At 31.0% G+C, this 17,161-nt stretch overlaps 1 protein-coding gene across 1 annotated transcript in view; it reads right to left on the minus strand.

The window, feature by feature from the left end:
* Nucleotides 1-770: 770 nt before the first annotated feature.
* Snx3 (sorting nexin 3) overlaps nt 771-17,161 on the minus strand; it is a 29,333-nt gene continuing 12,942 nt past the window's right edge. The window contains exons 2-4 of the mRNA XM_075371092.1: nt 12,491-12,586; nt 6,691-6,815; nt 771-1,456 (exon numbers count right to left, since the gene is read on the minus strand). Coding sequence (XP_075227207.1) covers nt 1,351-1,456; nt 6,691-6,815; nt 12,491-12,586 — 327 coding nt within the window. The 3' untranslated portion in view covers nt 771-1,350. The remainder of the gene's footprint in view (nt 1,457-6,690; nt 6,816-12,490; nt 12,587-17,161) is intronic.

Genomic DNA, 17,161 nt, shown 5'->3' on the forward strand with positions numbered 1-17,161 from the left:
AAACACAAGAATACGGACAATTTTTACAATGAAAACTTTAACTTAAAAAAGTCACATTCTAACGAATACAAAAAAAATAACGTAAAACTATTTATGTTTTAGTCATAAAAAAAACAAAAAGATTTTTTAAAATGATTTTTATTTAAGAACATGCTGCTACTGGATTACTTCCCATGTAAAATTTACAAAATATTACTTTTATTTAATACATGATTTGCACGGGCATGCTGTTTTTCTTACGTTTCCAGGATTTGATAAAAAATAATTAGTTTAAGAATAAATCAATATGTACTAGGAAACTAAAAATAATACTAATGAAAGGGTAATAGAAAATCAAATTTAATATAGAAGTACATATTAGATTAATGTAATTCACGAATAAAACAACTATTCAGGTATACAATTCCTTGATTGAATAGACAAATTAAGTTTGAAGATTTGTTTAATAGCCAAATTTCTTACACAAGGTAATTATTTTAGAGAAAATGCGAGAAAAGGTACGGCATAAAAAATATTCTTGCTATAAAAAGCCTAGGCCTTGTGGCCAATTCCTTAGCCAAGAGTTATTAATTCCATAAATAGTTATTCAATTGTTAAGGTAATATTTATAAATATTTCTGGAATAGGAAGACTGGCCAAGGGTTGTTGTATATGCTTTTAGTTACAGACTCTTTATGAAAAGAGTTTGTGTAAAATTATTTATAAAATGTAGGAGGATCAAATTTTATACATAAAAATGAAATTAAAGGGGAAAAATGACTGATAATAAATGGATAGTTAGATATATATTTATTACACACATTCATATGAAAAACTTTTACAACAAATCATCACAGAATTTATAACATAAAAAAAATAATAACAAGCACACATGAAATGCACAATTACTACCTCATTAACAAAGAAATAGTAAAACAGAAAATATTACAAAACATAACGCATTCGCTTAATTATTAAAAATTAACTAAATATTTATTGAACTGAATGCATATAATACATATTAAAAAAAAGAATAATACATCATTTTCCACTGTTTTCTACTTTATTTAAAATTTATTAATTAAAAATTAACTGCTTAAGGAAAAACAAGAATGAAATTTGTGAGTTAAATTTATAACAGAAAGAAGGCAAGACATGCAAAAACCGACAAAATAATTAATTTGTATATTAAAAAATGTAAATAAAGTAGATCATGGCATCTCTGAGTAAGAATAAAAGAGATGCCTTCATTCTCATATATACAAATACAAATAATAATTACTTATAATTCATCTTTTTGTTTTAAATTTACCTTAATGTAAATAATAGTAATAAAAATTATATTTTTTTATATATACATAAAAGTCATTATTATGCATTTCTAATTTTTCCCGGTACATAATTTTTATCAATCACAGGTTCCTGCAAGAACATATGGAGACAGCGTTCATTCTGAGCCAAAGGATGTCCTGCGATCCTGAAACAATAGAAATGGACCGATGCAAACTGTAAATAATTTTTAAAACTGGCAGATCAGATAAACGGTTAAAATATATACTAATCACAGTTATATCTATTTTGAAATACAATTGACTTGCATTCAAATCTAAGTTACAGCAAAGTTAAATAAATTAAATTAATAATAGTGTAATGAAATATACTAAATATTATAATGCAGCATATTTTCATGTTCACCGTGCATGTATCTAAATATGTACAATAACTGATATTTCAGTAATTAATTTCATTTTAAATCTTGCGGCGTACAACAACACAGCATAGAGTGATTATGATGTGCATTGGCTGTAAGATTGTATTACAGAAAAGGTACTGCACCCAACACATTCGTTGGGAATTTCACCCAAGACTTTGCTTTTCATCATAATTCTATTCCATTTGCTCATGCAATATACGTGCTAAAAGATTTTGAAAAAGCATCCTCAAAATCAAAGAACATTAGCACAAAAGCAAAAACCTACTGCTAAAGAAAAACAGTTTGCACTCCTGTAAATGTTGAAGCTGTAAGAATTTGTTTTTTTAAAGAGTCCTAAGCAATCGTTCCCTAATACATTAAAGATCATTTAATGTAACTAATACCAGTTTACAAAGAATATTGTTTACCCGTACAAATTGCAGTTTTTTCAAGAATTGTAGCTTCAGGACTTGACAAATCATGAAAATTTTTGCGAGTTATTTTTAAATAAGATTGAAAATTACCAAAATTCTCTTTCCAATTTATGGATATCAAATGAGGCAAACTTTAACTGAAATAAATAAAATTTCTGATACTATACATTAGAAAATGCAAACCAGCTTCACAAGTGATCTCTTCAAACAGAAAAATGATGTTTGGTATGTTGCTTTTCCCAGGGAATTACTGGACCGCATTTCTTTAAAAATGAACAGTTCAGTATATTAATCTGAATGAAACATTTAAAATTAATCAGTTATGATGATCTGATGATTTCAATAACCCAGTGCAATACCACCAATTACTTGTTTCTATTGCTCCATTATTTGTCTGAACAATTGTTTGAGAATCACATTATCGTGAGGAATGGAGGCTATGCACAATCCATGGCCAGAACATTTCCTGATTTAAGTACGTGTGAACACTTTTAGTACAGTTTTTTAAAAGGGTCTGCAACACTTAAGATCAAAGTATTCATGAAGTTAAAAGGAACGCTAGTTTAAAGATCACTAACATTACAGCTGAAAATTTTGCAGAAAGTTGTGAGAAACTTCAGCGAGAGGCTTCAATAATGCACACAAGCAAGGGTGGACATGAAGGACAAATTTTTAATGTTTATAATTTTCTAAATGGCATATTCATTTAAACAAGTTTTTACATTTTCTCATTTCAATGGCCCACCTGAATAATAGAAAAGAAAAGAATTGTAAAAAAAGAATTGTTATTACTCCACCAATAACAGTGTTGCAATCTGTGAAGGCAACACAGATTTATTTATATTAATAAATATAAAATAGCAATTTTGAAAGTGTTAAAATATAAATATGATCTCCCTCTATGAATCATGAGACCCTGACAATGGTGAGGGTGCTTGAGTGCTCAGTAATACAGAGTAGCTGGATCGAAGGTGCAACCTTATCGGAGAGGTATCTGTAGCTGAGGTATTGGAAAAGTATCTGGACTAAGGAATGATTCCTGAAAGAGGGCAGCAGCTCTTTCAGTAGTTGTTAAGGACGTAGGTCAGGAGAACTTAAACAGCCATATCAACATCACTCCATCTTCTGAGAACTGTGCAGCTGACAGCAATGGAAAACTACAGCTGTTTTTTTCGCCAAGAAAATGTAGCACTCTGCATTTTCATGTATCAAAGATGGAAATGCCTTCCTTGATAAAATATTCCGGAGGTAAACTAGTCCCCCGTTTGGATCTTCAGGTGGGGACTACTAAGGAAGGAGTCACCAGAAAATTAAAAACTAACATTCTACAAGTTGGAGCGTGGAATGTTAGAAGTCTAAAAACGGTTGGTAGGTTATAAAATTTAAAGATAGAAAAAGGTAGGTTAAATGTAGATGTAGTAGGAATTAGAGAGGTTCGGTGGGAAGAGGAAAACAACTTTTGGCCAGGTGATTTTAAAATAATTAACTCGGCGTCAAATAAAGGGCAGGCAAGAGTAAGTTTCATAATAAAAAAGAAGATAGGGAAGACAGCAGAGTATTTCAAAAACTTAGCAATACAATCATTGTAATCAGGATAAAATAAAAACCAAAATCGACAACAATTTTTAACATCTAACATGCCTACAAGTGCCCACGATAAAGATGAGGTAGTATTTATACAAAGAAACTGACGAAGCAATTGAACACATAAAAGGGGATTTAATAATAGTTGGAGATTGGAATGCAAGCATCGGAAAAGACAAGGAAGGAAATATTGTGGATGAATACGAGGCTGGGCAAAAGAAATGAAAGATGGGACCAACTTATTAAGTTTTGCATGAAGTATAATTTAATAAACACATGGGAAAAGCCATGCAGTACTGCAAGGTATCAGATAGTTGATATCATGTTTAACCAAAGATTTAGAAATCTTATTGACTGCAAATCATATCCAGAAGCAGACATTGATAGCGACCACAATTTAGCGATAATGAAATGTAGATTGGGGTTTAAACACCTGAAGAAAAGGTGTTAGATGAGTAGGTGGAATTTAGAGAAGCAAGAGGAAGAGGAGGTAAAGAAGATTTTTGAGGAGGACATCACACAAGGTCTGAGTAAAAAAGATAAGGTAGAAGATATAGAAGAAGAATGAGAGAATGTTAAAAAGGAAATTGTTATATAACCAAAGAGAACCAGTAGAAAACCTTGGATATCAGAGGACATAGGCTGATGGATGAGGGTAGAAAGTGTAAGAAAGCTAGTGATGAAGAAGGTAAAAGGAACTATCATCAATTAAGAAATACTATAAACAGAAAGTGCAAATTAGAGAATGAAACGAGGATTAAAGAAAAGTGTTATTAAATGATTAAAAAGAAATGATCATTGGTAAAATAGATGGAGCATACAGGAAAGTTAAAAAAAGTTTTGTAGTAAACAAAAAATCTAATAATGTGTTAAATAAAGATGGTTAACCAATTTATAGTACAAAAGAAAAGGTTGATAAGTGGGTGAAGAGTTATACGGAGGGAATGAATTAAAAACTGGTGTTATAGAAGAAGATGAAAAGGGCAATACAATTTCTGAGATTTGAATTTTATTGAGCATTAAAGGATTTGAATGACAGAGAGGCTCCTGGAATAGCCGGATACCTGCAGAATTACAGCATAGTGCAGGTGAGGAAGTAATAGATAGATTATATAAACTTGTGTGTAATATTTACGAAAAAGGGGAAGTTTCATCAGACTTCAAAAAAAGTGTTATTGTCATGATACCAAAGGAAGCAGGAACAGAAAAATGTGAAGAATAAAAAAAATTAGCTTAACTACTCGTGCATCAAAGAACTTAACTAGAATTCTGTACAGAAGAATTGAGAGAGTGGAAGAACTGTTAGAAGACCAATTTGGTTTCACGAAAAGTACAGGAACAAGGGAAGCAATTTTAGCACTCAGATTAATAGCAGAAGGAAGATTAAAGAAAAACAACCCAACATACACAGCATTTATAGACTTAGAAAAGGCATTTGATAGCATGGACTGGAATAAAAGGTTTTAAAAAGTATAGGGTTCAAGTATATAGATATTAGAATATTGCCAACATTTACAGGAACAAAACTGCAAAAAGTAATAATCGAAGAGCACAAGAAAAGAGCAGTACTAAAAAAGAAAGTCTTCTAACAAGGATGTTCCCTATCCCCGATACTTTTTAATCTTTACATAGAATTAACAATTAATGATGTTAAAGAACAGTTTATATCCGGAGCAACAATGCAAGGTGAAAAGATAAAGATGTTACGATTATATAGATATAGATATACAGATATTTGCTGATTATATAGTAATTCTAGCCGAGAGTAAAAATGATTTAAAACAATGAATGGCACAGATAAAGTCCTATGTAAGAACTATCGCATGAAAATAAACAAGAACAAAACAAAAGTAATGAAATGTAGTAGAAATGAAGTAGATGGACCGACCGCTGAATATAAAAATAGGATGAGAAAAGACTATGGAGATAGAAGAATTTTGTTATCTGGGAAGTAAAATTTCTAAAGATGGGTGAAGCAGGAGAGATATAAAATGTCGAATAGCACAGGTGAAATGTGCTTTCACTCAGAAATATAATTTGCTTACATCAAAAATTAATTTAAATATCAGGAAAGCATTTTTGAAAGTATATGTTTGGAGCGTAGCTTTATATGGAAGTAAAACTTGGACAATCTGAGCACCTGAGAATACTAGAAGCTTTTGAAATGTGGTGCTATAGGAGAATTGTAAAAATCAGGTGGGTGGATAAAGTGACAAATGAAGAGGTGTTCTGGCAAATTGATGAAGAAAGAAGAGACAGACTTACAGGCCACATCTTAAGGCATCCTGGAATAGTCACTGTGATATTGGAGGGACAGGTAGATGGGAAAAATTGTGCTGGCAGGGACATTAGGAATATGTAAAAGAAATTGTTAGGGTGTAGGATGTAGGGGGTGTACTGAAATGAAATGACTGGCACTAGATAGGGAATCTTGGAGATCTGCATCTAACCAGTTGAACGACTGAAGACAAAAAAAATAAATATCAATTGTTAACTGATAAATATTTAAATGTGCACTTAAGTACTTATGTAACGAGAGAAATTCCGTTAAACAGTAAAAACAAAGTAATATTAGAATAGCATCAACTAATTACAAACATGATCAGCAAATTCAACAAAAAATTAATTAAATCTGGCCCAAGTCCTAAAACTTAGATATGACAGAACAAGAAGAGCAATTACCTTATTCTAATTTTGGTCGCCACCCTGGATTATGTCAGTCTCTTTCTGGAGGGACATTAGGTTTATTATTTTAGGTTCTCATTTTGCTTATTAGTATACACTAATTTAATTTGTATTAGCCGTTATATGAATGCAATCTCTGTGATATAATAGTTGTTTTCAAATGCGACAACAATTTCAACCACCATATTCAGTTAATTCACATTTTAACAGTACAGGTAACTGGATCTGTAGAAATTTTAATATAGAATAAATAAATTTGATTATTAATTAATTGAAAGATAAGATAAAAGGCATTTAAATAATTTTATAACTCACCTATTCACGAATGTTTCTAATCCTTTCCGTCTATCCTCGATGAAATCCTCCTCAAATATACCATCATCTCCTCTAAATGGCATCTGACGCTTCCATGCTTTTCCAGGTAATGGAGGGACAACAATCTACAATAAATGACAGAAGTTACATATGATACAAAATCATCTTCCTAGAAATTAGTAAATAAACATTATTAAGACCCCTGAGCTACAATTTCATCACAGGCATTGTATAAAAAGGTTAAGTCATTTTGGGGCAGAAGAAAGCATGTGGGAAATGTGCTCAGCGAATAAGAAATAAAATTCTATAAGGCACACATTAAAATTGATGAAACTGTACAAGCCAAATGCCAAAAGATCACAACTCCTCAGGAAGTTAAGAATTTTCAAGAAATACTGCAAATGAAATTATATAAAAAAAATTCTGCAAGATAGGTTACTTGCTCAGTTTCAACAGAACACAAGGAAAATATTTTAGAGGATGCAGTACAATTTCTTAAATGTTTAAGAAAGAAGAGATGAAGTTTTGAATTCTTACTGTGTTCTGTGATGAGATCAGATTGCATAATTTACTTGTAGATCAAAAACTACACAGTGGAAAGACAGATGGTCTCCTATCAAGGAAAGCAAACACAATTTCTTTAGCAGCAAGATCATCATTATTGTATTCTAGGATTAAAAGGATATTATTAACCTGACTTCCTTGCCACTCAACAAAATATAATTAGCAGTAATATTCAAATATGTTGAATGAAAATGTGGTGCCAGAAATCTGCTCCAGTTTCAAGTGCAAACTGAGATTCAAGCCTCAAAGTAATAGTTATTCTCATATGCTGCTCTAAAAATGACAAACAATAATCAAATACATGGGAAATTCCACCTGACCCTACTTCTATCATGCAACTCAGAATTGGCTTCCTCCAGTTTGGATCATTAAAGACATTTTTAAGGAGCAAAAATCAACAGCTATGAGTACATTGAACTTTGTTTAAGGTACAGCTGACAAGCTACTTAAAATAGGAATTAAGAAATTTCCACAACAATGAAACAGTCACATTGTTGTCTATGTGATTGACAACATATTTAGATTTGATAGATAATAATAATAGGTAACTGAATTTGATTTTGTTGTAAATAAAATTTATCGATATAAATCCTATTTATATTCAAACTATCATATACTTTGATGATTTTAACAACACACATAATTTTTTTTACATAATGTTCATAAAATAATCCAAAAAAACTTCTTTTAACTTTCAATAACATCATCAAAAACTTATTTACTACTAGCTGGCCTAGCAATGCTTCGCTATTGCTAGATTCAAGTATATATATATATATATATATATAGATTAAATGAACACAAATGAAAGTTTGATAAAACATTAAAGAACTGAACATTACGGAACTTCACAAAATTTAACCTTTCCCTTTTTCCCATCTTCCATTTTTTGCATCTTCCCTTTCTCCCTATTTCCCTTTTCTACAAAAATATTTCTTTTCACTTAACTTAACTAATATATATTCTGAATATGAGCCAAATCAGACCATAAAAACAATTTTTCTAAATATCTTGACGAGTCCAAACCAATTCAGAACCTTCACGAGCATGCGCATAATAACTCACCAAAGTTTCATCTTAATCAGATAAATGGTGTAGGAATGCATACGAGACAAACAAACATACATTTTTGTATATAAATATAAGAAATTGAATACAAAAGAAAATGAACATATTCAAATAGCAGAGCTTCATCAAGAAATAAAAATCACTAATCATCAAAGTTTGGAAAGCATAAACAAATCAATGTGCAATAGTTCTATCTAGGCCTGTCGGAAAAACCCACCGGGTTGTCTAGTGGTTAACGCGTCTTCCCAAATCAGCTGATTTGGAAGTCGAAAGTTACAGCGTTCAAGTCTTGGTAAAGCCAGTTATTTTTACACGGATTTGAATACTAGATCGTGGATACCGGTGTTCTTTGGTGGTCGGGTTTCAATTAACCACACATCTCAGGAATGATCGAACTGAGAATGTACAAGACTACACTTCATTTACATTCGTACATATCGTCCTCTGAAGAATATTCTAAACGGTAGTTACTGGAGGCTAAACAGGAAAAAGAAAAAAAGGCCTGTCTGAAAAAGTGGGACTGCTAATAATACAGTGGAGGGAATAGTACACTGTGACAGGACATCATAAGTAGTAAGAAGCCATCATAAGAAGTAGTACTACTTTACTGCACTATTAACTTTGCAGTTTGTTTCCGTATTTTATAAATTGTATTTTTCAAAACTAATTCTTTGTTTCAGTGTTTATCTATGTAAATAAAAGACAATCTTTATTTTGTGTGTGCCCTAATAACTTAAAAATACTTAACTGATATCGCTGAAAATTTCACTTAAAATTTCAATTTATTTATTATTTATCCCTGAAGTTTTTACATGTCATTAGTCCCATAATAACTGTCTGAGGAAGTCTATATTGACATAGACAACAATACAGAGATTTGTCTCGAAATAAAAGACATTAAAATTAGTAAAAAAGTTTTAGTTATATATTTTACTTCCTTTTTTTTTTTTAGCTTTCTTTATGATTAAGACAGTAGTGAGATCGGTGAGGTTTGAACTACAGTTCATACACTCAAATTTAGCAATAGCAAAGCATTGCCAGGTCGAGACTAGCAAATAATATTTTTTAATACTTATTACAGTTTTTTTTTTTAATATTAAGTTTCTCATTCATCCTTACCTAAGAAATCCTCAGTTAAAGACAAGGAATAGCATTAAAAATTAAGGGCAAACATATAATAACGAATGCTTACATAAAAACTAACTGAAAATCTAGAAATTTTTGTTTAGAAATTCAAGCTTTGCAACTGTCTACTGACATGTCTGCTCATACGACACGTAAAGATAAATAATAGTTTTGTTATAAAACCAAATAAACAAAAAAAAAAAAAAATCAAAATTTCAGTAAGCCAAGAAAACCTGTTAAAAAATCAAGAACAAATTTAACAGCGATAGCTTTCAAAGATGTGCATTAAGAAGTAATGCACACAATTTTCATATACAACACAAACTACTGCAGACATTAAGAAACTTATAAGCAGTTTTAAAAACACTAACAACCAGATCTGGTTATAGACATCAAGCCTCATCCTAACTGAGCTAATTTGAGTGAAAATAAAAAATTAGGTTGCAGGAGAAAAGGCACAACATGTAATGAACGACAGAGTCGGGAAAAAATTTTCAAAAGAGATGAATATTAGAAGCAGTACTGAAAATATGCGTTAAAAATAGAGCACTATTATTATGAAGCAGAGTTGCCAATGTGCAAAATGAAAGATTTACAATAATCAACAATGATACTAAAAGCAATGACAGCACCAATGAATTTAAGTCATCTGAAAATGACATGGATGGAATAATAGCCACTAAATTAAAAAAAAAAAAAATTTACCATTCCTTCCTACTTTCCCTTTTTGTTAAAAGAAAGAAATGAAAGCATTAGAATCTAAAAATAACAGTACAATACTAAAAATTAAAATATCATTAAGACAGATAATAAATGGAAACCATCATGTTCATCATACAGCAAACCCATATGTGTGTCTGTGTTGCTATCCCTCTTGCTTCTCTCCTGGTTAACAATTACATCCCCACCCTGCACGCATAACTGAGCTTTCTTAACTTTAATGCGCAATATATCTTTTACATGAGACAATCTAGAACAATGTTTACAATCACTTAAGATATCAAAGAGGGTGCAGAAAGTACGAAGTTTGATAAAAAAATATGTTGAATTTTTTGTTTTTCTCAAAAAATTGTTATTTAATCATAACATTAATTTTATCACTTTCAAAGTATCCCTTTTCAGATAAAATACATTTATCCCAGCACTTTTTCTAATCTTTGAAGTACCTCTGGAGTGCAATTTGCAGAATAGCATTCAGTTCCTTCACCGATTCTATCTTTATCTCTTTAATGTTGGCAAAATGCCGTCTTTCATGGTTTTTTTCAGCTTGAGGATAGGAAGAAGTCACACCTCGCCATATCTCGTGAATATGAAGATTGAAGCATTGTAAGAGTTGTTTTTTGGCCAAGAATTCACAAAGAAGCAGTAAAATGTGAGTAGGTGCATTAACATGTACGACTGTCATGCATTGTTTCGCCATAAAACTGAGTGTTTTCTTCAGATTGCTTCAGGAAAATGGAATACAACTTCCTGATAGTAATGCTTATTGACAAGGACAGTGATTCGGCGATTGTCCATAATCATTTTCTTCACTTTTTCAATGTTATCATCAGATGTTCATGTGTGGAACATCCAGCGCACTCATCATCTTCATCATCATGGCCCTCTTGGAAATGTTTGCACCACTTGTAAATGCTTGTTTTATTCATAGAAGAATCACCAAAAGCAACATTCAACACTTCCAATATAGTGCTGCACTTTATTTCATTCTTAAAGCAAAATTTTATACAAATTCTTTGTTCTTATTTCCATAAGTCAAAATTCACCGACCACACCAAAACACGTCTCCTTTTTTTTTGACAGCCAACAATAAACTAAGCATCCAATATGACTACCAATGTAAACATACATTAGGAACAAGTGTACAGACACAACAAAAAAAAAATGTGACAATTGGATTTATACAGCCTGGGAAATTAAAAAATTCTGCATATTTATCAAACCTTGTAGACCCCTAGAAACTGATAAGAGAAATACAAGAAAAACAGTACATCCTCACTGAACATGAACATGTGTGGAGTTGTAAATCATTACCAGGGATGAATATTCAATGTCCCAACTGTCAAAAACAAAACCTAACAAATCATATTCTAGGAGCTGTTTGGTTTTAATTTAAGCACAAGTTGAATTTTAGTCTTGAGATGCAAGAATTAATTCTGCTGCTTATCTTCAATATGCATAAAATACTGAAAAACTATTGGCTCTGCAGTAATTAGATTTTGTTTTCTTTGAGTTATCTAACATAAAGGATCTAATACAACATCAAAAGATAAGCTACTGTTGACAACACTAAAAGCAGTTAGTGATGCAGTGAAATTTTTTAAATTTGGAACCAAGAAAATCCTTTAACACAGGATTTCAAGGCAACCACAACAATTTTATTCTTCTTCTCAGGCTACTTTTGTACCATATTCCTTATTTTTTCAGAACACACTCTAATTATGACATACAAGAGGTCTGACTCCTTCTTCTCTGCAAATTATCAACTTGGCAAAGAACAAGAAATATGGTGTTGATTATTCATAAGTACATGACAAAATGAACCCTTTGAAAGTAAGTTGTAAAAGCAGACCCACGCCATTCATAACAAAATTAATAAGTTAGAATATAAATCATCCTTGTAAATACCCACTCAAGAGTTAATGTTTTATAAATATCACAAGTAATCCAACCTCTTTTAAGAAAAATTCAATTAAACTAATACTGTAGAAATAAAAAAACTTCCATTCTAAATCTTTTATTACAACAGAATTTGTCTAAAACTAATAAACTATTTTAGATATGACTGATGTTTTATGTAACCAAACATATTAGTATGAAACTATGAACCAACTTACAAAAAGTAACCTAATTTACCATGAGGAACAGTAATTCAGTTTTACCAATTGCAACTCTTTCATTCAGGTCAGTTACTATTACACTTCTATAGCTTATTACTGAGACTTACTTATTATTATGACAATTTTCATAAAAGTTAAATTTTTACAAAAGCAATTTTTAGAATTCTTAACTATAATATTATAATTAATAAAAAAAACCATACCTTACTATCACGTTCCAATTCATTTCTCAACCATTCAAAATCACTGTATCTTCTCCTGACACTAGATTCTTTTACTTTAAATACTGGCAAATTTGTCTGGACAAACAAAAAATAACTGTACAGTAATATAAAATTTAAGTAAAAGCAATCTAATAAAAAGTAATAAAGACAGAAAATACAAGGGCGGTTCAGTAAGTAACCTTCGTTTGTTATAAATAAAAAACCTACATAAAAATATTATTATATAAAACTACAGCTTTTAACTATTTTTCAACATAGTCGCAATTTAAATTTGACATACAGCATTTTACTAATTCACAAATACCTACATAAAATTCAGCCACCTGAGTACCTAGCCAACCTGTCATGGCATTTTGAAGTTCGTCATCATCATCAAAGTACTGTGGCACAAGCAATTTCTTCACGCAAGTGAAGATATGAAAATCACTTGGCACCAACTCCGAGCTGTGAGGGGGATGATCAAAAGTGTCCCACTGGAATTGATTGAGAAGTTCTTGAGTTCTTCGAGCACTGTGAGGACAAGCGTTGTCATGCAAAAAAAAACCACCAAATGACAGCATACCATGATGTTTGTTCTGAAAGGCTCGCCTAAGTTTCTTTAAAGTTTTGCATTTGACTGCTGAAGTAGCTGCTTACATCACAGTACTTCATGAAAACAATGAACTTCAAAATGCCATGAAAGGTTTGGCTAGGTACCCGAGCAGAATTTTATGAAGAAGATATTTGTAAATTAGTGAAACACTATTGACAAATGCTTGAATTTAAATGGTGACTATGTTGAAGAATAGTTAAAGCTGTCATTTTAAGTTTTATATAATAAAATACTTTTATCTATGCAGGATTTTTATTTACAGCCAAACGGAGGTTACTTTCCAAACCGCCCTTGAAAGTAAATAATTTCAAGGAATACGTTCCTCTAATATTAAATAAATAAATAAATAAAAGCTGATGAATCGATATGGTATCTCTGAATAACTTCAGCAACTTTTTTGAAAGTACGGTGACTTGCAGGCAGCTGTAAATACAGTAAAATCTCTATTTTGTTAATATAGTGTACACACAACTTGTTAATCACCAAACTGCCTGGTTTATTTGTAATTAGTTAGAATCCAACAGAATGGTGAGTAGAAAGAATGCTGAGGAGTCAATAGCATTAAAATACAACTAGTATGACAAACAACCTGTTCATTTGGGTGGATAAGCCACCCATAACCTTGTAAACCTAATTCAACCTCACAAACTGAAAACAAATAACTGTAGAATTACCTTTTAACCTACTTAACATTTACTTCTTTGCGTATACTGCTTTTGTTTCTTTCACATTAGAGATCTATTTCTTCATAATATTTAATGGTTTATTAACCCCTCAGTCACTGACATACTATATAGTGCAGTATGAATGAAATGAAGTAGTTTTTTTTTAATATTTGTGATTAGTAAACACACATCTCAATAATTATATCATTAATTAAATTTTGTAAAAGAAATTCTTGAAACGAAGATCTCTGCTGAAGTATTAAATAAGGAGGAAAAAATTATATACTTTATTATAAAAATTATATTATATACTTTTTGTGCACATTTAGAATATGGGATGAAGTGGTATTTTACTAATTTCTATTTATTTATGAATTATGCAGCCTATGTACTATATAGCATTATTGTAAAATAGAGTCAATTGTTTTGTTATGCAATGATATACTAACAATGTATTATTGTTTACAACATACCAGGAAAATAATAAATATTGATTGTATTAAATGAACCTTGCATAAAATTAATATGACTAGCTTTTAAATATTACCATACTTTATCACAAATACAATTAAAACTATAAGTGTATGTATTACAGTATTAGACTACCTTTACGGTAATTACATTACACTCATTATAATCAACAACAGTAACTCTATCCAATGACATGTTACTTCTTTGTTGTCTTTCTCTACCCAGGGTTCTTTTATCCTGGAAATAAAAGGATGAATTTAATAGATGAGGGAAAGATTGGAAATTACAAGGGAATGAAGGAGATGGCTTGTGAAAGAAATGGTTGGAGACAGCAGCAGTGTAAGGGACCTGCGTCACTGGACAGAATAGCAGATTGTGACGAATAAATATTTTTATTGTCTTCAGTCATTTGATTGGTTTGATGCAGCTCTCCAAAATTCCCTATCTATTTGCCAGTCGTTTCATTTCGGTATACCCTTACACCCTCAATCCATATGGGATGGATAGTAAAAATTATTTACTCTTTCCATCGATCGATCTATCTTTTTAATAGTAGTTTACATAAAATGGGAAAGTTCTTTGGAATGCCATAGACTGATTTTACCACAGAAATTTTACATTTTTGTAAAATTTTTTTTAACTAAAATTAATGCTTTCCATAGAAACTGGCAATGCTTTCTAATAGAAGGTAGACAATGAAGAAACATGATGTTTCTTAATTACAAAAATGAAGATGAAAAAATGTTTAATTAAGAAACATTTTAATGTTATACACACGCGCACACACATCTATAAATTGATGAAAATACTTTCAATCACTTCTATAAAATGCAGTGGGATATCTCTTTTCTCCATACCTGCCTAAAGTTTATCACTCAAAAGTTCTTGCCAAAATCAAATGCTTTTACAAAGTCAATAAATAAAATATAAGTGGGAAGTTGAATTTCCCTGTGCTTTTCAAGTATCTGCTTCAATATAAAAATGTTATTCATACTTGATCTTTTCTTGCAGAAGACAGCCTTTTCTTCACATAAAACTATGGTTTTAACTATGAATCCTAGCCTAATTGTTACAATATTTGCATTGATTTTACATCCTATATTAAGGAGATTTATTCTCTATTACAATCTGATCACAACCCTTAATCTTTGAACACAGGAAACAACCAAAGATTTTTTCCAAAAATTATTTCATTTAAAATTCTTTTCTTGTTAAACAAATTAAAACTTTTTCGAGTTTCATATAAATACCTTTTGAGAAAAGTTTCAGAAATAAAAAATAATATTAAACAATTAAAAAATATTCAAGAAACATATTTTAAGGGATGAAAACAATCTGCAGTAGTACATTTTCTGCATCAATTCAGAGCATATTATTTATAAAATAACTGTAACAATGCTCACTATACTCTGAAAAAATTCATAGAAATTAATAAACAAGTAGTTAGTTAGTTTGCTATCATTAAATGCAGTAATTTTACTTAGAGCTTGGAATGTAACTAATGCCATTCTGTTAAATCAATTTCATGGTACTTACAAAAAATGACAATTTTGTAAGATCCTCTTAGTACAAAATAATGAATTCAATAATAAATACTGGCCAATATCAAATACTACTTCCATTTTAATGATACAATTTTTAAGGTTTTTATTTCTTGCACAACATGGCTCTGAATAAAAGCTATGAAACTTCGTTATGAACTATATGCTATAAGCACAGTAATTGAATAAAAGAGCAGAATAAGTGTAGTTTAGAAAAGACCACAACAAAAATTCTGAAGACATAGAAATCTCCAGATTTTTTAAAAATATTTCAATGTAGTCGCCTTGCAATTAATACAATTAGACCAAAGACTTTCCAACCCTTTAATATCCTGACTATAATGCAATTTGTCTGACAGCTTTGACCTCATCATTTGAAGTAAATTTTCATTCAGCAAGTGATTTCTTCAGATTTAGAAAGAAAAGGTAATTGTTGGGAGCCAAATTTGTTAAATATGGTACATGTGAAAGAAGTACTTCAAAGTGTAAATCATAGATTTTTAGCAACAGCCCAAGATGTGTATGCACATGTCCAACATGTGGAAAATGAGCACTTTCTTTTTCACCGGATATGAATGTTTAGCCTGAAAAGCACCCTTCAATCAGTCCAGTAGTGAAGCATAATACTCCCCGCTGATGGTCCTGCCTTTTACCCGATAATCTATGAGTATTACAACAAAAAAATCCATAGCCATGACTACCTGCAGATGAAACCATTTTCACCAGCTCCCACCCACTGTTTGGTCTCTTTATGTCTAATGGTGAATCCATGTTTCATCTACTGTTATAAGGCATCAAAGAAACTCAGCGGAATTGCATTTACATAAGTCTAAACACCTCTGAGAAGTATTCGGTCTAATATGTTTTTGGCTGCCTGTTAAGAAACATGGCACCCATCAAATGGAGACTTTCTTGATACCCAAAACATATTGTAAATTGTAGTGGATGCAGTCTATCGAGAAGTTTGCGATGTCAGCAACCTCACGCATCTTCAGTCTACAATCATTTAATCACTGTAGACTTTCCTAATGATTTTATTGGCATAGTGATTTTTTGGGTGACCCAAGAGTTTATCATCTTGAATGGATGTACGATCACATTTAAATTTAGCAGTACACTTTTTTTAACGTTGAAAACACAGGGGATGATGGAAGTGGAATCTAACCTTTTTATGTTTGTTGGGGTTAAATACCTTAAAATAATAAACTTTATAACAGCTGCAACTTCAATTTTATCCATTTTACAGAAAATGTCAAAACTTGTTTGCTTACTTAATCGCCATAAATAAGCAACTAATTGCAAGTCAGACACTTTGCAGCATGTCATTTAAAGGACATATTTTATAAATATCACGGTCATTTGGTCGTAAGTACATCAAACA

Source organism: Lycorma delicatula, chromosome 7 (assembly GCF_047948215.1).
Source record: "Lycorma delicatula isolate Av1 chromosome 7, ASM4794821v1, whole genome shotgun sequence".
NCBI classification, from domain to species: Eukaryota; Metazoa; Arthropoda; class Insecta; order Hemiptera; family Fulgoridae; genus Lycorma; species Lycorma delicatula.